The sequence below is a fragment of the Dermacentor albipictus genome, chromosome 1 (genome assembly GCF_038994185.2).
Source record: "Dermacentor albipictus isolate Rhodes 1998 colony chromosome 1, USDA_Dalb.pri_finalv2, whole genome shotgun sequence".
Taxonomy (NCBI): Eukaryota; Metazoa; Arthropoda; class Arachnida; order Ixodida; family Ixodidae; genus Dermacentor; species Dermacentor albipictus.
Window position 1 is genome coordinate 60,680,458 of NC_091821.1, and position 22,891 is coordinate 60,703,348.

Below are 22,891 nucleotides of genomic sequence, written 5' to 3' on the forward strand. Positions count from 1 at the left end.
GAAATATAATGTGGAGTTTATGCTTAATTTTATGTATCCGATATTATTAAAACAGGTGTTTACTGATAGCATTCACATTTCTGTGAACTCAATTTTGAAATATAATGTGGAGTTTATGCTTAATTTTATGTATCCAATATTATTAGAACAGGTGTTTACTGATAGCATTCTTTCTTGCCAAGGTCCACTAAATGTCGGCTTAAAAAATATTCACAGATAGAAATATAAAACAAGAATTTCTAGAACTAATTATTTAACCCTATCAGTGTCGGGTTTTTTTAATGGTACACACCCCCTGTGTTGGCTTTTCAAGCGAAGCTTGTATTGGCGAACAAGTTTCGGTGGTGTTGTGGTGATGCAAAAAAAAAAGACAAGAAATACAATTGCTCCCAGAGCAGAGCAGCTGTAGGAAAAGGTGGTTTGATGAATTGACTGCTGCGCCGGTGCCGGAGCGCGAGCCATTAGCAAGGATTCCAGCTGCATAGGCATGCGCTCACACTACGCGTGCAACCAATCGGAGCCGTTTCCGTTCAGTTCATTCTTGGAAAACGGCTGGGATGGTCGTGCCTTGTGTGTTCCCACAAGGAACTGGCAGCCTTTGACGAGTGGTGGCGAGAACTTGCCCGTGAAAGGGCACGCCGATCCAGCCATTAGAGCTGGCTGAGCCCAGGCGATCCGAAAGCAACGAGAAGATCCCCAGCTGAGGGAGCGGGAGGCTGAAGCAATCCGGCACCATTACCCGTGGATTACTTAACCATGATGCAGGTCAGGTGCACGCAGGACAAACTTTGCTTACTGTATTTTCCAGTAGGGAAGGGTTGGTCATTTTTTTTGTCTCGGATATTTTAAAACGAACACAACAGTTTAATTTTGGCTATGTAGAAGGGAAAAATGACATGGATATTGCAAATGTTCTCTTAGTGTAGTCCTCACTAGAGAGTAGAGAATGTACAGGTACGTCTATGACATGGTGGTACAGAAACGCAGAAACATACCAGTACGTCAGTGACACTGAAAGGGTTAATTAATGCCTTTTACTCCATATATTGGAGTAGGTTTAAATTTGATGTGGCATCTGTTCACATATAAGGCAAAGTGCTTATTGAATACCTTTAGAAAAATTCACTGTGCTGTACAATATGTTTACAATATTTTACAATATTTGAAATGCAATTTATGCTCTAAAGCTAAGGTGAGCGAATTCCAATTAAGGAGGACATGCCCCGCTTTTACTGCTGTGGTCCCACTGTCCCACGGCTTAAGTGTGGGGTGGTGTTTCAACCTCCTTTGGCACGTCTGGACTCCGAGTTGTCATAAAATGCTTGCCCTGTGGTGTCAAATCAGCTCTTCACTTTCTCAGGTATGGTGGTGCCACCTTCACTAACGCTTGAGAGGCAGGCGGCAAAGTGAAACACTACCAAAAGTCGGGAAGCAGCGCCTGAGATCTTAAACCATTTGGAAAGCGAACCGTCCACTCTCCTCGCATAATTGGTGCGAATGCTACTTCTGCTGATGAAAGTGCGATTTTAATCACATGAGGGCAAGTGAACGGTTTGCTTTCTGAGCCATTATAAGATCGCACCCTTCTTAGAACACACGGCTACTTATTGCTTGTATGTGTTCTTGATCCATCTGCAATGGACTTCTAAATGAATTAGCTAACGAGCTTAAGCCAAGCCAAAGCACACTGAGCACTACACGTCTTCATGCCATCTTGCTGTGGTATTCAAAGCACGAGAAATAATGTCTAAACACTAGTGCATGGTTACTGAATAGCTTGGAAAACATTCTCCCTTCATGTGTAGAAAACTTGCTTTAATCTCTAAGCAAGAGGCCGCGCTGGAATGTGTGCACCTTTCTGGCATTTAAGCACAGCCGTGCTCCCCCCCTCAGCGTCGGAGGAATCTGGTCAGATTACCTGAAACCAATATTCAAAACTAATTAGCAAACTAATTGCACTTCAAAAAATATTCAGAATTTCTCAGGATGACTGCTAAAAATATGCCTTGGTGTTATTCGCCTATGATATTTACTGCTTGTGTTTAAAGCTTGGTTCAGGTTGCATGTAACACCTGGCAAAGTGCTTCATAACAGCCACAATTTTTTGGGGAAAGAGAGAGAGCGAGAAAAGGGCACTGTAAATTTGTTGTCACTCTTTCTTGCAGAATTTTGCTAAAACAATTTTTGAAATCTGCTAGAACCCAATACATACTGTGAGTTAATTGAAACTGCTGCGAAATATTTAATTGAAAATCCACTAAAGCACATATTTTGCCACCAGAGCATCCCCAAATGCAGTAGCTCCATAGGAAAATCTAAAAGGGCAATATTGAAGGCAATTTGTCTCTGTGCCAACATTCTAGTGCTTATTAAGTACCTTTAAAAATGCACAATATATTACGGTTTACCTAAAGCATGCTGAAAGAGTTGTTTCTAGGCACAGAGACACCTCATTGTGTTGCTAGAACATTAAAAATCTTTTTTTAAAAGAGCTCCCTGTGTGCCGACATAATCCTCTCTGGTCTAGGGTTGCCAACCGACCCTAATTTAGTGGGACAGTCCCGACCTGACCCAGTCGGGATGGTGCAACATTACGACTTTCTTTTTCTTTCCCTACTGGCTAACCATAAATACACCAGATTTCCTTTTTATAATGCCTGACAGCTCTGTTTGCCCATTTTTTCGTGTACTGCTGCATTGTCTTAAACATAAAGGCGACTTAGTTTAGGTAATTGTTCTAGTTTTATTGTAGGAACTAACGGTTCATAGTACTTCTATCTGTTTTGGTAGCTGTGTTTGTGAGGTAATTATAGTGCACTTTTTGTGTTGTGAATTATCACACGGTAGGACTACAAAAATTTGTTGTACATACAGACTGGCGGCTCCTGGCCTTGACAGGGTTGATTGCCGCCTCCCCCCCCTTTTCCCTCTCCCGTCCCGACTTTGTGCACTAAAAAATTGGCAAGCCTACTCTAGTCTGTTCTGAAGCGCCCCTGAGCCTCTGCTCAAAAGCACTAAAAACTGTGGCAGTGTGTACTCTTCACACCAACACGCATTCCTCTAGGGAGGATACAGGACGTGTTCTTGTGCCATATTGGAAAGGTCCATATATGATGCCCATATTAAAGCAAAATTTTCTTTGTTCACTCCCCATCTGGCTTACTCTCCCTCTTCCCACCTGGCAGCACCACCAGTCTGGGACAGTCACTGTCAACTTAGGTAACCAGGTGGTTAACAAGTGGCAAGAGCCAGTGTGATTTTATTGACGATTTGAGGCACTGTAACATTGATTTAGGTAATGGTTGTTGCCTAATGAACGATTCCCACAGCCTTTTCTCTTACTGGTACAGTATTTGTTGCTCTACTAAAGTACTCGTACAGGATATAAACTGGAAAGCTAGGTCATGCTACATAATAAGAGAAGCAACTTTATATGACATCATAGATGTTATTCGGTGTGCCTGTAGTGTATTAGATGTTTGCATTGATGGAATTAAGCATCTCTTCTTGTGTGAATGATGCAGAATAACCTGAAATAGTGGGCAGTGTGATTAACACAGTCATGTTGCTTTACAACTGTGCCAGTTCCTTTCCTAATTTACTGTTGCCGACATTACTGAAATGAAGGCCGAGTGTAAAAATTCTTGATTAGACTGCACAGTTTGGATAAGAATGCCGTGTTTTATATTTATTTAGAAGAATGAAATAATACATAGTTAAACTTATGCAGTGCTGTTACTGAAACTGCTGAAACAGTGTATGGTATGAACATAATTTGTGAATGTCAGAAAAGGTAATGGCTGGAGATCTCTCTGGCCTTTATTTGTGCACCGTGATTGCTGTGATGTGAATGTTTGTTTAAATAAATCATTTGCAGAGGCATTTATGTAAATTTGTGTTGGTGCTTAGAGGCCAACAGAAATGAAATTTTAAACCGCATAAAAAGCCTTGTTTTTGTTAGTATAATTAAAAGCAGCCTCCATGCGAAGTTTTGTTTAAAAAACAAGTGGATGTGTTGCAAAAAACTAGCAAAAATCACTGTTTTGATGCAGAAACTCGCAAGAAATGCCACCATTGCTAGCTGGAAATGATAGAATTTAGAATGTTCAGAACCAGCGCCAGAACATCCAGGTGCGGTAGCGAGATCAGCACCATGCGCTGCTGTGGTATCAGCATCATGTGCTTTTACCACCTGACGCCCATGTTGTCTGCCAAGGCACTATTCAAAGGCTGTTAATTTTTAAAAAATTGGCAATTACCAGTCCTTTGACTTTGTCAAGGTTACTTTGATTGTGTATAATACGCGTTTTACTGTTGGCCTTTATAAGGGTTGAGTTGTTTGTCCTTGTTGGTACGACATAATTTCTAGCTCTTAGTGCACAAACGAGAGACGTGTCTAGACTTCTGTCCATTTTGTCTCAAATTTCTGCATTAAGAAATAGAAAATGTGGCCTTTATGTTGAGGTAGAGTGAACCGTGTTTTGTAAGCTGCACTCTTGCTGACATCTCACCAGAGTCCTGCCTTTTTTTATTGCAGATCGGTGGCTTTTCTGGCCACAGCGAGTACCAGCTGCCACCCACAGCCAAGAGTGGGACAGCGGGTGGCCCGAATCAGATGTATGAATCTGGTCCTTCATTTGGGACCTTTCCAGCCCAACACCCTCAAGTGGTGGGTGCTTTCAATGGCCATGTGCAGCAGCAGCAGCAACAGCAACAGCAGCAGCAACAGCAGCAACAGCAGCAGCAACAGCAGCAGCATGATGGGCGCTTGCCTATGGGCACTGAGGAGGCAGACTTCCCAACGCGTCACCAGATGATGAATAATCGCCTCAAGACTCTGATTCAGACTAGGCAGAGCCAGAAGGAGCAAGGCCCTTTTCAGGGCCTGGAAAGCACACTGGGCCCAGCTGGCAACTTTGTGCATCCGCAGCCAGCGCAGCCAGTGCCTGATGAGCCCATGGGTCACCAGCAGTTCAGCCGTCAGGCACCTCCGAATGAGGTAGGCCCCTCGCGGAGCTTCCCTCCCTTGGCAAGGAGCAACAGCGGCAGCAGCAACAGTGGCAGCCATTCTAATGGCAATCCTCGGCCACCTTCATCGAGTGAGCTCCCAGCTGAGGCCTGGCACGAGGCGAACCCCTCTATGGGGCAGGCACGTGGCCGGCCAGAGCTGCCCGAGTTTGCCAAGAATGGGTCGTCGTCCCAAGGGAGCAACAACTCCGAAGCTGAGTTCTCCCAGCCTGAGGATCAGAGTCGCGAGAGTGAGTTTGCTGACAGCAGTGCTGAAACAAACAACACATCCCGAGCCCCAAGTGGGCCTGCTGCTCCCACTAATGGCATGATGTCATATGGCAACTTCTATGGTGCACCACAAGAGCCATCAGAAGCCAAAGTGGAAGCATGTGACACCAAGAAAACGACACCCGCTACAAGTGCACCAAATGCATCAGAGGCAGACATTCGTGGTGGTGCTCAGTACCACTATACTTCAGCAGCCTCCATTGGCACAACGACGACGGCCAGCACAGCTGCCAGCCACATTAAGCAGCCCTGCAATGGACCAGCCCCACCATCATCACCATTTGCAGAGCGACAGTCACCACGAGCAGCATTTCAGGGGGCTCCGCCATATGTGCCCCACTTAGTGCCGCCCGTGCAGCGTGGAAATGAGAGTGACTCCAGCCACCAGCAACAGCCGCGCAGTGAGAGTGAGCCTACTACTACGGATGCAGTGCAGCAGCCTTTTTTATCGAATACGACCACATCTATGAGTACATATACAAGTATTATCAGTACATATAACAGCTTCGCCACTTCGTGCGCTCCTTCCTACCTAGCGGAGCAGCCGCCCCACCACCACCACCAGCAGCTGACTGCGGCGGGGGGGTCCAAGTTTGGTGGTGATGGTGCCCAAGATGGGGCGGCTCGGGCGGGAGGGGCGCCCGACGTAGATGCTGGTCGTATTGCTGCTGTGGGCGAATTCCGAGGACTGGAGTTGGGCCTGGCGCCTCTTGGGGGGCCGCCACCCCCTCACTTTGGAGGATTTGCTGAGGGGCCTCTAGGCTATGCGGGCCCCCCTTTCCCTCTGCCCCCCATGGGCCCACCTGGGGCATCTTTCGCCTCCCTTAATCTGCCAGGTGCCGATCCCTGGTGGGAGCGACTTGAGCGACTGCGGAGCAATGCCAAGGCAGAGCCCCCCGCCTGCGACTGCCTGTCGCCTGAAGATGCTCGTGAGTACCCTCGAAGCCCCCAATCCACCCTCCCAGCAGCACTTTGAGGGCTCCCGAGTGTGCAAGGGGCCGTTTGGCTTGCCATGGACTGTCATGGTTGTTGACAGTGTGTCAGTGCTTGTGGTGTTACTGGCAGTCGGCTGAGATCTCATACAGACACTGAGGCACTGAGGTGAACAAAGCAGATCAACTATTCCGAAAAGACTTGCAGTTAGCTCTCCTCACGTAGAACATTGAACTGCTTATACTTACTGGCAGTTCCAGGCAACTGCTTTCAGTGCCTATATTAAGCTTACCGAGTTGCTAGCACCATTATCCAGCTCAAATTATGCAAAACCACTTTGAGTCTTTCACTTGTTGCACTACATCTCAATTTTGTTGCAACAAATTTGGACACTGTGGCTAACATTGGCAAGCCAAACGGCTTCCCTGGCAAGAGTGTATGCTGCTTTCTACTTTGGTGCCACTGGCAATGTCTATGCAAGTACATGAACTTCTGTGTCTTAGCTAAACTGTTCGTGGTCCCAATTATGAGCTAAATGCTGTGGTGTTGTTATTGGGTGTGACAGCAAAGGCAGCCTTGCCTGGGTGCTGCCGGTAGCACCATAGTGGTGATCTATGCATCATGCTCTCTTGTTTACAAGTTCTATGTCCTTCTCCTCAGCTGAGCTGTTCTTACCTTTAAGCCAGTTCAGTCTTGCTGCACTTGCAACTGTGCATTTTCAGTCTGACCCATGGTAGAGTTCGGACTATCACATAGTTTTTATTAATAGAGTACTGACTGGTATGAGTGTCTTTTATTAATGGCAAATATTCCTCAAATATTGTGCAAATGAATTATTCATCTCTGTAAACTATTCTTTTTTATCTTGTTGTTTATGGACTATAATTTTGTAATCTTGTTTGGTTTTTAGAGCATTGATAGTCGGTGGCATGCAAAACTTCTGCACAATTGAATTTTTTCCCTTGTAGGACATGTCACTTTCTTTCCCATCAACAAAAGAATTGACTATTATTTGTAAATTTAATGTTTTAATGGTTATCGAAAATTATTAAACTAGGTCTCGTATCTTCTGGATGTTGAATGAGACTGTGTTGTCAAGAAGCTAAGAATAGCTCTGTTATCTGTAGGGGTGTGTGAATATTTGAAACTTAAATAACGAATCGAATAGTGTCCTATTTGATTTGGTCTTCGAATCAAATAGTCACTGTTCGTAAATGCAAATATTTCTCGAATACTTTTCGAATGTTTCACGTCAGCTGTGCCCAATGAAACATAAAACTGGGGCAAAAGTACGGTAAATTTTTTTCCCTGCGGCCATAGTATAGACATAAAACATGAGGACTTCCGTAGTGGAGCAGGCTTCACTACTTAGTAGCCATACTTTACAGGTTGTACAGCTATCATTCGCACTCTATGAAGAGTCCTCTGCATTCGAAAAAACTGCTTGTTCCTAATGCTCCACTTGTGTTTTTAATAAACAATGCTTCATAACATACTCTGTAATGACTGAAACTTGCTAACTTTAAAGGGACACTAAAGAGAAAAATTATTTCTTCTGCATTGGTAAAAAACCTTTCTACAACACCAAAAGCGCCATTCTTACCCTGTAAGACAGAAAAAGTGCAAGAACAAAAGACGGGTGGCGACGCCTGTCCTTGAAGTTCCCGCACCTGGTCGCTGACATCATGGATTTTGATGGCATCTTCTAGGGCCTACTTAATTATATAACGGTACAGATTGACTACATTGTGTTCTAAAGGAGCCAAATATTAAACATGGCAAGTTTTGGGAACCTTTACTCAGCCAACATGGCCCAAATGCGAAAACATACTTTGGAATCCCTGACATCACACTGACGTACCAGCGTCGGGGTTTAGGCGGGAAATTTAAATACTGATACTTCAACCTTCATTTTCTCATCTAATAATCAATATATTATTTCTAAATGACTGCCTGCAGGGTTCTCAAACAATGCTTTATTAGTCTAAACTGATTTATTGTTTTGCTTTAGTGCCCCTTTAAGTATGCTATGAGGTGACTATCATTCTATAATAATTGCGATTAAGGCTGTTCATTATTCGAAAACTATTCGGTATTCGATTTGATTAGCTTCTGGTGCTATTCGATTCGTATTCGATTCGGTCTCAAAAATCACTATTCGCACGCCCCTAGTCATCTTTGTCCATACACCTGTCAAAAGGTCCTTCTTATTTGCTTGAAAGGCAACAAAAATGGACATAAAATGCATTTCTAAGGATTCAGTGACGTAAGAATCATCGGATGACTTGCAAAGTAGACAGTGCCACAAGCCAACAGCATTTAATACTCTGCTGTATTTTCACTTGAGTTGTTGCTTAGGTTCACGTGGCTTAATTGCTTAGAACCATTGTTTACTGCCTGCGAGTTATGGCCCGAGTACTCTGTTGTGAAGATGGAATTTCATTGTATCACTTTGTAATTTGCAAGACTTTTTACCGAATTATTGTGGTGTTCACCTTGCAAGTCTTCCCATTTGCAACTCTTAAGAAAATTCAGACCAAAATGGTGTTTGGGGCCAAGCTACAAAACAACGAGCAGTCCTCTCTTACATTGTTTTGGTGATGTTTGTCAACAAAAGCTTTACCTGGGAGCATACAGCTGGCTTGGGCTCCACAAAGGAGCACACATTACTTTGTTTGCACATTGAGGTGGTTCAGTGAATGTCGGATGAAGTTTGCCTCTGACAACATGAGTGACAGAAGCTGGAGGCTGCCTAAGCTGATGTCTTAGTGTTTGTTTGAAAGTGCTGTTGCCTGGAGCAGGACGGCTGAATGTATGAACTACTGTGAATAGGTGAATTGCCTTACTGTTCTGGAGCACTGTCTCAAGCTTTTCATTTTGCTACCAAGTTTCTGAGCCTTTGGCAAAAGGATTGTATGAAATAGGATCACATGAGAACTTGTCACTGGTCGTGTCTTTATGGTTGTCCTCAGTTAATCTCTTCCATGCACTCTGCAAGCACTGGCCTGTTCAAGACTAGGAGGAGTAAATGTTCCCTATAGGTCAGACTAGAAGTTGCCGCTGCAGCAGATTTATTTATGGCATGGCTGTACAGCAAAGAGAATACAAGTGTCACAGCAGCAGTGAACCTTATACAGAGACTTATGCATACAGGGGCACCCCACAGGGATGCCCGGGTAACATTCCCTCCCTTGTACACAGATTGTGTCACTCCACTGGCCACCCATTACAGTGTGGGGCTAGCTGCCGATTGCCACTGAAGGATTATGATGCAAACTTGTGCCAAATGAAGGGTGCAGCTGAGCAACTACTGCTTTATTTTTGTGGAGTTTTAGCTAATCTATTATAGCAGGTGGCTCTTGTCAAGAAGCTGCTCTTCTGTAAGTCCATCTTGTCCCATCATGTTTATGGTTATCTATGCACATGCACAGAAAGTATGAAAGACTGTCCAGAAGGCCTAACAGGAAGGTAGATAGGTCTTCATGGGCTTAAGCGTAGCAGCTGATGCTATTTTCAGCGCAGTGTTTTGTGCGCAGGATTTGTCGGGCATTAACTTATTGTGCATTGCTCCTAGCATCTTTTTCTCTGAGGGTTTGGGCTGGAAACCTAGTTGCTAGCTGATGTGAGTGTAGGGAAACTTATGTTCATCTTGGGTGCTTGAGGCAGCACACGGAAACTGCCTTTACATTTTGTAGTAAATGCTGTCTTCGGCCCCACATAATTAGTAAGGCAGTGAAACCAAAGAACATATCATCTGACGCTCAAATGTTGGGAGGGCCTTCGTAAACATGTGGTGGCCAGAAATCTGTCTGCTCGCCTCATTTTCTTAAAATGCTTTCTGTGCTTTTCGTTGTACATTTGTGTCATTCATTTTTTGTAGTCTGTCATTGTAGTCTTTCATGCATTGTTTATGCGCATCTTTGTTTTTGTTCTACCTCAGCCTTACTTTCCACCCTTGCTCTTTTGTCCTGATGAGTGGTGTCTGTGTTTATACTACATTGTGCTTTTCCTTTTGGTTTAGCCTTCATTCTTGTAATGTGATTGTTTAAATCTGTGCCGATTGTGTTTTTCTGCACTCAGGGAAGGATCAGCTTGAGATTATTGCATGCACCTGGAGCAAAAAGTGCTGCTAGAAATTTTGACGAGTGTATTTCTTGTTTTGTGCTGGCTTCTTGATTGCACATTTGAAAATGCTATGAAGTATGTGGATTGCTTTTGTGCCCCTTACTTAATTGTACAATCTCCCTAGTTATATTTTTTTTGTGTGCAACCTTTCAAGATGCCTAGTTGTTTAAGACGTGTTTGCTTGATCGAGTGAACAGATGAGATGTACAACATTTATCAATACTCTTCGCTACTATAACACAACTTTTTTTACACTGTGCCATAGATTTTTCTAAATATATAGAAACTCAGGTTTTGAAATGTGTGAGAAATAAATCCCTTTCATTTCAAAATCAAATGCAACAATGTCTGATTTTGCCTGTTTCCCTTGGTGACTCGCATCTGTGAGTTACCTACGAGGTCAGTGATTGACCCGTGGAAGGCTTTTGTTTTTCCCTCTCTGTTCCTCTCCATGCAGAGAATAGGAATAATTTTTTATAGCACATAGCTTTTACCAACATCTTCAGAACCATCTATGATGATAGAACATGCCCTGGCCAAAAGAAAACCGTGTGTAACTGAACGTTTTGTGTTGTATGCTACCTGATGGGTGCCCAGTTTGTGCAGACCTATCTGCTTTCTTCCACCCTAAAAGTGAAGCCAAACTAGCATTCGCATCAGATGAAAATTTTCTCATTGCACATGTGACTGTTTTTCACAGAAGTGTAGCAGCATTTGTCTGCAAGGTTATGTTTTATTGGCATCTGAAATTTGAGTCCTTTAATAAAAGTGATTAAGAGTTCTTGATGCCTTGTTTGTTTGGCATTGAGAGAGACCTATTGGTCTACAGTGCACTTAAGCAGTAATTATCCAAACACATTTCAAAATGAGTGCTCATTGAGCAACCTGAGTTGTGCAAACATGGTTTTGGTTCTGTGTGGTGATGGGAATTTTTGCAGCAGCCTTAACCCAACCTCTCTTCTCATTTGCTCTCTTAATTATGGATGCCCTAGCTTTGTATCCTGGCATGCCTGTCCTTTCTCTGGCTGTCCTTCTTGTGCCTGCCTGCCTTTTCTGCACTCCAGTTAGCTGGTAGTCCCTTGTGACCTATCTTTGTTGGGTGCCCCTCCCAGTCCTCTGGCTTAAGCTTTGCATGGCCTTGCTAAATACTAAGTTTCTCTGCATTTCTGTTTTTATACCTTTTTTTTCCACCAAGGGGACAAAAGTAATCCACAACTTCAGAGTTTTACAAATGTACTTTTTTAATGTCTGGAGATTCCTCTTTCCACCTTTCATCATTCATCTCTGTTTTTATTCTCTTGTCTCAGTTGTGTAGAATTTCATTTTGAAAGAGGTTGCAAATGTTTGCATCATCACCAGGATGTGCAGTCTGCTTCTGGGAGAGCTGCAAATGTGCACATGCCTTGGGGGAAACTATGTGAGGGCCACATGTTTTAATTCATATGTGGTTCTGAGGAATGTGTTTACACAAAACGTGCAAAGCTGACCGAGCAAAATGCTTTGGCCCCACTGCTGGCTTGTCACCTTCAGAGCATGTCTTCCCACCATTTTCTGCAATGTTGGTGTTATTGCATCGACTACCTGACCAAAAGGGTCCCTCAAGTCATTGGAAACTGCAGGGGGGGGGGGGGGGGGAGGAGGAGTAATGCAACGTTGAGCTAGTAAACTTTCAGCAGCATTGACACATGTCCATGTTGGGATATGAAACACCAGTTTCATTTATTTCTGGAGTAAATACAGTGCTACACAATTTGATGGAAAACACCCAATTGACACCAGAGGTGCTAATGTGAATTTACATGTATGTAAAACATTGAAATGTTTCACAAGACTGAATATTCAGTAGGAAAACTTTGTTATGACCAGTCTTAATTAAAGTGTTTAAAAATTTGCCCTGACACATACTGCAATTTTGCCTTTATAACTGGATTTTATAGAGAGGTGGACACAACTTATGCAACTAAATGCAAAGACAAATTGGGTGTTTTTGAGAATATCACAAGCTTTAAATTAGAATGCATAGGTTATTGTTTAGTATATTACATAGCAAAAGCTTATGATTCTATGATGTCATTCCATGCAAAATTATAATGTAAAGTTGCATCAACATGTCTGCTGTTAAAAATATGGTTCAACTCTGCTTTTCGTGTAGTCTGAAAGAGCACTACTTCGTGGTGCCTTCTTGATTTCATTAACATGTGTGGTAGCTTGTTTGTTTAGCCAGCTGTGCTGACAAACTTTTATCAACTGTGACATTCTTGGATATGGTACACTGCACAGGAATTGCTAAGTATAATTGGTTTATGTCGTGCCTGTTCCAAGGTGCATGATGTGCCTTTTTTGGAAGCAGATGGATTGCAGTTCTTGGTAATGGCTATCTTGATGCACAGTCATGCTAGCTAAATTCTACCAAATGAAATGGCGCTGGAGAAAAATAGGTCCCAGATGTGCACTTACACATTTTGTGGACTGGTTAACCTAAATTTTTTAGTTTGTCTATCTCCCTGCGTAATCCACTTGAAAAAGTCAGCAACACAATAAAAGATTACAGGTTTTAGACCTGCATGTGCAGTTTAAACTCACACTGAGGGAGTAAAAGTTTATGTTAACTCAATATTCTCAGTCACATTTCGTGAGGGTATTGTATAACATAAGAGCACTTCAATGGCCCTCATCGTCAGTACTGTTTTTGGATTTAAACCCTCAGACTTTTAGCCATACTGAGTCCAAAAGGTTGAACTTGCTAACATTAAGCTTTCAAACCTGTCAAACATTCTCAGCCCAGCTAGGTGCACAATTGCATATAGACATGAAAAACTTGGTTGCCCGCTATGGAGGTTAATGCACACAGCCTATTGTGTTAATCTTATCAATCTGAAGAAAATTACAGGCCTCATTGTAAGACAGCTGTGCTGTAGCAATCCCTTAATACTTAAAAATTATTTTCAATTTTTTATTGGTCTCTTTGGAAGCAGCAAATAGAGAGTGCAAGATCTAGTGGTAAAGGGGGTGGTCAGAGTTATGCACTTCAAAGCAGCTATTGCTTTAGCAGCCTTGTAAGTACATGCATTGTCCTACAGAGAGAAAAAAAAAAAAAACATCTTCCTGTATATTCCCCGACTTTCCCCCTTCATAATAAGGTGCGCAAAATATGCGTTCGAGAGCATATTGTTGTGTTGTGTGAGCATATGTGTCGAGAGCATATCGGGATGCTAAACTTTGCCCCAAACATTGTGGCCTTGTCCTTTGTAGCATAGGTGGGACATAGCTTTATTTCTCGGGTTGTGGAGAACCACTCTGTTGTCCTAGGAATTGTTCTCTGCTCTCTGGAAGCAGAATAATCAGCTCTCAGTGATAACTAATGCACAAAGTTGGGGTCAGGCTGGTGAAGGTGCTCCAAATGCAGACTTTATTTCTCCACCTTGCACCAAGTCTTGTCATTGTTGAAACATTTGGACACCTATTTGGCTAAAAGCTGCCTATCAAGAATTTTAAATGTAATGCATTTTCTGGACATGCCCAGTGCTTGCCAAGTGAGTTGGATGTGATCTGGCATGGCACGCTGCCGAGATAACAGCGGGAATGAAACCAAGAATTGTAGGCTGTTATTGTTGAGGGCGTCCCAGACTTCTGTGTTTGGTGTGGAATTTTTTGCGCAGATATTGGGATGGATGTGGGGGAGTTGCACACTATTCTGATTGGTGCTTGTCTCTGATGCTTATATTGTCAGTGGTTTGTTGCAATTTTTATCCCTAGGAAGAAATTCATGACAGCCCAGAGAAACGGGATGGGCCTAGAATATTTTACTGCCCTTGTATGTCATCATGCTAATGTCTGGGAAAGCACATGCATCAAAGTAACCCATGGCAAATGCCACCAGTGTAGTAGCAGGTTTATGGCTGTTAAGTTTAGCACCGAACTGCTGGATTGTTATTTGGAAACTGTTACTCTGTCCATGCGAACATGCCTTCCTCAGGTAGAGTTTAGTATTTATAGTGCCTCTTCTCATGGGAACAGGTAGAATTACTCCATACAATTTTTGATGGCTACCACTGCTTGGCAAGCTTACTTTAACATAACTACCACAGTTTTTACACCTTCACAAACTTGCTGATGTTCGCTGCTTGCATTTTGCTGTTGGAGTGTGCAGTTCTCGTGCTATAGTCCTATTTATTTGTGGATTAATACAGTTAACCTTTTTTACCACTCGCATTAATAGCTATGTTGATTTGTGCTGCAGTCAATTTAAAGTAATATTGTATTGTGCATTACACTCATAAATTGTCCAATTGGTATGGATTCTGTGGGATATATATATTTTTTTTACTAGTCTGTAGATTAGCTGCCTACTTTAATTGCTGCTAATGCAGAGACTGGAATTATAGCGAGTCTCAATCTCGTTAGGTTTTGCTCTTTTAGACCCTTCCCCCCTCCTCTTTCACACTTCAGCAATTTTTACATGTTGCTCTCTAAAATGGCTTAAGTTATGAAGAAATACTGTTGAAGAAATAAAAAGTAGAACACTTAGGCTGTTTTGGAATTAGTGAAATTAAAAAAAAGATTACATGACTATCAGGAAGAGTTGTAGGAAATTTATTATCTTTATGCCATGAGAATAGGCATTACGTCAGATGTTTAACTTTGGCAGTGCTTGCTAGGTTGAGGTGCTTGTGCACTTTCAACTTAGCTTGAAGAGCTGTCACTGGTATCATTGCTTTAATGAGGTAGTGCAGGTTTGATTGGAAGATATTGCAAAAAAGTCTTCTCTGATATTGTGTGGGAAAAGAATGATGCTAACTAGGGTCAGTGATGCTCCACTGTAAAAAAAATGTGCATTAGTCTAATGAAAAACAGAACTACAGATGAGAACATAACTTGTGGAAAGGTGAAAGGGGAATTGCAGCTGTGTGGGCACTGACAGCTGCAGCCAGTGAAAAAAACTCGAAATTCTTGGATATTGAATTTAGGTGTTAGTGTTACGTAACACTGTGTTTTTTTATGTCTTGCATACTTTACGACTTCAGGAAACCTTCGCAAGACAGATACATTGTTCAGAAAGCAATCACAAATTTCTTTCATGTACTCTGGAACTTGCTATTGTTCATGCACTTAACTTAATCTTCCAGAGTATGTCAAGTTTTTTGTGCAGAAGCTGTTCTGCCAGGAGTAAGTTGCATGTAAAAATAGGACTTTCTAAAGAGAATCTTGATTGGTAGTGACATACTTCAGTGCCTGCTACACATATTTTGTGGCAGTGCCTGCAGTAGCCCTGTGGGAAAATTTGGCATAAAAAAGCTTGTGAAAAAACATGGTGGTGTCAGAAGTTGAGGAGTTTACTGGTTTGATCTCTAGCTAAGAAATTGTGATGTGTTACTAGGGTTTGCAGTCCTTGGGCAAGCAGCATGGCATGTCACTGTCGACTCTGCCAGCTTTTATGTAGCTCACCATGTTACCAGGATAGGCTTCCTACATACTGTTTCTCGCCTGCCCTGTACAGCGCAGGGGAAACTACGTTAGGTGTCAGCCAATAAAAAGCTAGAGCCAACTGCATTCTTTGGGGAAGGGAGAAGGGCTCACCCATTGTGTGCTACTAAGCCTCTCATGCCCCTTTCATTCAGCTGAAAATGTGCAGAAGGGTATTGGCGGTGGACATCAGACAAGCGCTTCTCTGCTTCTCATTTTTGGTTGACTGACATGACCTGTAGGCTTTGCTAAACTGCATGGAGTCAGTGAGACGAAGCATAGTGTGTGCATCACTTCAAGTTCCAGTCTTTAAAATTTCATAAAATTTGATGCGTTTGCATACTTCAACTGATGTGCCATGAGAAGTGCTTGTGTACAGTGCAAAAAGTGTGAGATGGTAGGCAGTTACCAACAACATAGTGCAGTGTACCCTGCAATCGTTTAAGGGCCCCTCAACTCTGTCTGAAATTTTAATATATGCAGGGAGTTCTGAAGTGCCATGTAGTGATCACTGTTCCACAAGAATTTTATAAAGAGCTGAGTAATAACAAGGGTAGAGGCAAACCAAGTGTCGTGAGGAGGCAAGCTCGCCTCATTGTGACAGGAATTCTGTCACACCACTTCGACCAGCCAGCCATAGGTCACATTCCTCCTCTTTGTTCTCCCCTACCTAAGCAAAGAAGTTCCGTCACTATGGTGGCATGGCCCGTCCCCAAGGGAGCAACTGCATGCAGTGTGGCGCCATCATCTAGTACAATATTGTGGAATGCAGGGAGCTCTACCGTGGCAGAAAGGCATGCTGTCTGCTCAGCACAGTTTGAAGTGTTGATAAAGAGCTTGTCGCAGCAGTGGCAAGCCACTGCACAGTACTGCAAGCATAGTAGGTGCATGCAGGAACCAGGCATGCATATGTTTCATGCTAGAAGCTGATGCTGCACATAAACGTATGCAGTCGAGTACGAAATTTCAGCTGTGTGGGGAAATTGGCTTGGGGGTTTTGCATAGGGACCAACTGACCAGTGTGATGCCTTCTGGTCTGTAACATAGCATGGTACACCGGCATCGTCGCCCTTCAGTAGGACAGATAGTGAGGAGACCGGCTGTGCCAACAAGTGCAAACAGTATTTTGTTTGAAAGTTGTTGCTTTGATGGCATTTTAGTGGTGTGATATTTTGCATACGTGATCATGATTATGTGACCTACACACAGCACTTCTTTGCTTACAATGTCTAAGACTAGTGAGGGGCTCTTTAATTTCTGCAGCACAATGAAGCACAAGTGTTTGTTCCTCGACTCTTGTTGGGACTATATACATGCTCCTGAGAAAAAGGAAGGTTTGGGATTCTCTCCTGCTAGCTGTGTGCGTAGCAGAGGTGATGAATTATGCTGACTGCTTAGCTAATGCCAAAAAATCTCACCGAATCTTGGAGTTCAATGAACCTTTCATGCTGCTTTTTGTGTTGAAGCAGTGGCAGTGCTATTAGCAGCTACTGCATTTGTTGATGTGAAATGTTTATAACATATAGAATAATTCTAAAAGCAGATGAAAGTGCAATATTAAACTATTTTTTTGTATTTTCTGGAAAGCTTTCTCATATTTGAAAGTTGCAGACTTTTAAGCTTGAATTTTATAAACACTGTGAAAGATTATCTTCTGAGGAGTTTACAACAGATGACCTCTGTTTACTGTACAAGTACTGAGGGCTGCTATATCAGATGTAGACTAGAGGCATAGCGCATCAGAACCAGGACAAAGGAAGAACACAGATGACACACACGTTTGGTGCTATATCAGCTTCAATTTGAACAGTGTGGCGTGTTCACCTGCTATGCTAACCTCCAATTTTTTTTTTAAAGCTACCTGCTAGAGTGTTTATAGAGAGCAGTTGTTTCATGTAAATACTTTGAAAACATGCCTTAAGAAAACCACATTGATACATATGTTATAACTCCACCTGTGATGGATGTACAATGAATTCTCATTTCAAAATACAAGATGCCTGGGAGAAAGATATAAACAAAAATCAGAACGTGTAGCTGTAGGCAATAAAAAACTTCTATTAAACAATTGGTGGAACCAGCCAAGCTGAAATTTGTTATTAAAACTGGGAACACACTTTAAGACCAGAATAATAGAAATCTGAAGGTTTCTAACAGTTTAAAAGGTCGACTTGACAACAGTTATTTGTAGGGAGAAAATAGAATAAGCTCTACTTACACAGTCGCTTGCACCATAGTGTGGATGTTACAGTTTAGGAAAAAATATGGTGATGTTGGTGTGTAAAATGTACATAACTTGTTTTGTTATTGCACAGATGAAGTGGTTAAGTTGCTTACTTCTAGTGTGGTAATAGTAAAATACACATTAGCGTCACATACGGTGCACAACGCCCTTGTTACAGTAGTTGCCAGGGTGGCATAAAAGCTTCTTCATTAGCAGTATTTTGATTAATGCAAAAGAGCCTGGAAATAGCTTCAGTTGTGTTTGAAAGGCCTTCAATCACCATGGGAGTGCTTGAAACAGACTCTGAAAAGAATGGGCAAATGCTTTGGCAACACCACATTTTTGTGAAGGTGCGAAAGAGATGTGAGAATTTTCAGTGCACAAGAATGTTTTTACCTGAGCTGCGAGCTGGGTAGGGAACAGGAAGAGTGCTCCTTATCCTGCAAGCTGCCCAGGAAGTGGGACATCCCAGAGTTGTGCATGAAAGTGAAGATTATCATGGCAATGTCCTTTGCGTTCAGCTGCAGCTAGATCCAGCCCTCAGGGCTGGTAATTGTGCTGTAGTGGTATGGGACTATGGAGCTTGAAGGCAGAGCATGACCAAAGAAGGTGCCATATCAAGGGAAGAGCATTGTTTTTAGCAGGTCAGGCAGGTCAGGCTGGGGGCAGTGTTCTTGACCAAACTTTCAGGGAAACTTTCACGTGTGTGACATGGAATTTAGTACCACCTCACTAAAGCGATAGGCATTCTGCCTTTTGGCCTGGCCAATCAATGTTCACTGGAATATGCCTAAAAGTGACCAATCAAAACACAGCTACAGGAGATGATGATTTGGGCACTAATGATGAGAACAGCTTGGACAATTGCTGGTTTTGTTTCCGGGGGTGTGTGGGTTTGCCACTAGATGAAGATGTCGGGTAAAAGTGATGCCAATATCAGCTTTGTACATGAGGACTTGCCAGGCCTTCAGAAGAGGCAGTAGTAGATATAGGTCTGTGGAAGTTATGTTGTTGGTGTGCTTTCTAATTGTTTTGGCATTCCGTGAGCATATTCATGGTGGTAAGGGGGATGATGGCCAGGGAGGATCTTTTTGTGCTGATGCAGGTATGACAGGATAATATTATTAAAGTCTATATTCTTGACAGCTAGCACAAGTGATGAATTATCGCTGCTGAAAAATTGGAGCAAGCACATTGAGAAGCTTTAGGTTAATGCAGGTATGAGCAAGCTGTGATGCTTCTCTTGTCTGTTCAGGTGTTGGTAAGCTTCAACATTTTTATGGTACTCAAAATTGTCTGTGCCCAGCACCTCTGGACAAGTCACCCTACTACACTCACCTTGGCTCTGGTCCAACTGTGGCCGCAATTAGGGAAATGCTTGAGCGAAGGTGAGTCAGTCCTTAAGCTTATCGTGTTAACGGTATATGCATATTCACTAATATCCATTTACCGTACTTATGAGTATTTTACATGCAGGATTGAAGCTTTTTGCATTGGCTGTTTTGTTTGGACTGGTGTGCTGACTCATGTTGTCCACTTGTGTGCCCTGGTGTATGAACTTCGAAATGAGATTGGGTGTCAGGATCTCTTTGCCTTCCCTCTGAGACCTGCCGGTGGCTAAGAGATACAAGACACAAAGATGGAAAAACACTGTTTACCTTTATGAGGAGTTTTGTACCTGATGTCATTTTGACTGAGAAAAAACATGCAGCTTCTCAGAAATTGTTTGCTTTTACTTGCAAGAAGCCAGCGAACAAGAACAAGCACTTTTGTATAATTTTGTATCTGATCATTAGTGTCACATAATTGTTTAAATTCAGTTAAACTTCAATTAATGAAGTCACTGGGACCCATGATTTATTTTGTTAAATTGAGAACTTCATTAAATCAAAAGCACTTATAGTCAATAACAAAATATTTATGAGAGAGCAAGAAAGATGTAATATATGCCTGTATGGGCTTTGCCAGCAGTCGGCTGTGGATTCTTATTGCACACAGAAAGCCTGATGAGTGGATCTTCTGTTCCTTCATGGAAGCTGGCAAACCTTAAGGTTAATGGCAACCATGATCGAAGCTGTTGCCAGCATGAAAAGTTTGAAGGTGTCATTACTGTCCATGTCTTTTGGCTGCTCATCTACGCTGACAACCCTCACAACTTCATTCAGCAGCTTGGTAGTGTCAACATCATTGTCACCACTTGCGTAATTGCATGTTGGTGCCAAGTCCAACCGGTGAAGGTGCTCTCAGGAGCATGTTGTGGTCTTACACCTGTGTGATGGGCTCGTGTTGCCCAGTGTAGGTTTGCCATTGGAACATTGAAACCAGGCATGCTTGAAACAGTTCAGACATTGATCGCTTTGCGGCCTGCCACGTGGCAGTTGCCATCTCATTTACCACACTGAGTTTGCAATGCTGAGGCAACTGGAAGTCTTGTAAAAGAAAAATGGCCCATCTTAAACTGGCATGATTGATAATGCTTTCACACTAGCACTACATAAATAAATTTTGAGGAATATTGAACACAACAGGTTTCCAGTGACCTGTTTCTTTACTTATATTTTTTCCAATAACGTTGTTAAATCAGGCAAGATGTCGAACTCACTTTGTTTCTTTGAGGCTTTTGACACATATGGCTCTATGAGTATGTTTCAGGGAATTCAAAGTACCTTGCTAAATAAAAAAGATTTTTTGTAAAATCGTGTTTTGTTAAATCAAGGTCTATATTTTTTTAGGAAAAGTGCACACCTTTCGGTGCCCTTGCAACTTTTTTTGGTTATTAAAAGTAAGTGCCAGTAAGGCATATGGGCATGGCAGCTGTGTCATCATCACGCCCAAAGCAAATGAAGTTTGTAGTCATGACTCAAAAACCTCATTAACAATAGAGGATAGGTTGTGCTGCACCATGTAAGATCTAAAGTTGGCTTGTTTTGTCATCACGGCTAAAGCTGCAATCTGTCTAACTCTGGTGGGTTACTTGTCTAGGCTGAATGAGACGGGCAGTGCACTACGAATTGAGAAGGTGCTGTACACGGGCAAGGAGGGCAAGACAAGCCAGGGGTGCCCTGTGGCCAAGTGGGTGATACGGCGCAGCAGTCCCAGTGAGAAGGTGCTGGCTGTACTGCGACATCGGCAAGGTCATCGCTGCCTGTCAGCCTATATTGTCATGGCCATCGTAGCATGGGATGGTGTCCATGCAGACATGGCCGACGACCTTTATCGCACAGTTGTCCACAAAACAGTCAACTTTGGCTTCCCCACTCAGCGCCGCTGTGGCACCAATGAGCAGTAAGTTTTACTATCAAACTTGCAAGGCTTGGCTGGTTGCTTTGAAAATGTGCTCAACAAAACACTTTAAGATGCACAAGAAGGACTTGCAAGCTAAAGCTTGAATACAATGTTTACTAGTAAAGAAAAAAAAATATGTTGAATGGACATATAGAAAAATTATAATGATGTTATATGAATTTGTGTAAACTGATATTATGGCCCATCAAATATTCTCTTTAATGAGGACACCACTAAAAAAAAAGTTTTTCAAATAGGTGACTGTGAACCATGAAAAGATATTGGTGTCCTTTAATACATCATGTGCTAGATCTTAGAGTGATAAACTGGCTGTGCAATTCATGTTAGAAATGCCCAAGATGAAGTTATACCACTTCCTCTCTAAGTTATAGAGATTTTTGGAAAATTGCCAGTTGCAGAAAGCACAATTTAGCCCCTTCAGAGGTAAACATTATTTGCTTGACAAATCGCAATGTTCGGATATCTAATCGGAGGGTGTCTACCAACCGGGAAAACTGGGAATTCTCAGGGATTTTGAATAGTCTGGAAATACTCAGGGAAAACTCGGGGAATTCGTGCTTCTATCATAGAAAAGTAGCCGTAACTTTATTGAAAGAGACGAAAGTCGCGCTAATGCCAGCTCGATTAACAGAGAAGAATTCTAACGAATTGTCTTTGACGCCATGTCGTCAGCTGGAGGAGTTGCCAGTGTACAGTCAACGACCGATTTTCAGGACGTCAGATTTTTTGGAAATGCCCGATAACTTAGACGGCTTCGTGGCACCACCACGTACACCACAGAGTCAATGTATAAGAACATATGAAATTTTGGATGCAAGAACCCTTCGCCGTCCTATTTTACGGACCTTTTGCCTTCACCGCATGTCCGAAACGGCATTAAGGAGTATTGACACAAAATTTTGAAGTCGAGTTAACGCATGAGATAAATTTATGTGGGCACACACACATTGTCTGTGAAATATGAAGGGCGAGTACAGTTCGGAACATATTTAAAATCAATCTTAAAGTATGTGCGCACAGCCAAACGTAAAACGCAGCACTTTGCGACATCGACATAAGAAAGGAATGTAAACAACCGAGAAAACACTGTCACGAATTTGCACTGCCGTCAGGGCGGGCCCTGCGAGCAAGTTTCTCGCCGCTCCAATCGTCCCGGTGTCTTTCTTTTTTTTTTTTCCTCCCTGGTCGTCACACTGACTTCTTTCGCCCACAAAAAGCAATTTTGACGTTTGTGTATAAACATACTGAGTCATTAAAGTAGGTCCTTCTGATCATTAATTGACGCATCGAAGTGCTCCGCGTAAAGCCTGTAATTTATTATAAGGCTTTAAAAATATACATAGCTGCCGATCGCATCATACTTCTCGGCGGAATTTTCAGCCGCCCCTACCCATGTGACGTAAATCACCCAATTGACGTCAGTAGGGCGAGCTATCCGATTGGCTGCCCAGGGCGCGTCATAAATAATTTTTCCACCTTTATGGTGAACAAATTATGTTCGTAATAGTTGGAATGTTAGTTAATTTGTTTCTATAAAAAGAA

At 42.6% G+C, this 22,891-nt stretch overlaps 1 protein-coding gene across 16 annotated transcripts in view; it reads left to right on the plus strand.

Moving 5' to 3' along the window:
- Tet (Ten-Eleven Translocation (TET) family protein) overlaps positions 1 to 22,891 on the plus strand; it is a 220,285-nt gene that overhangs the window by 147,446 nt on the left and 49,948 nt on the right. For all 16 annotated transcript variants that reach the window (XM_065452040.2, XM_065452034.1, XM_065452032.1 and 13 more), the window contains 3 exons: positions 4,538 to 6,227; positions 19,350 to 19,431; positions 21,026 to 21,328. In XM_065452040.2, coding sequence (XP_065308112.1) covers positions 4,538 to 6,227; positions 19,350 to 19,431; positions 21,026 to 21,328 — 2,075 coding nt within the window. The remainder of the gene's footprint in view (positions 1 to 4,537; positions 6,228 to 19,349; positions 19,432 to 21,025; positions 21,329 to 22,891) is intronic.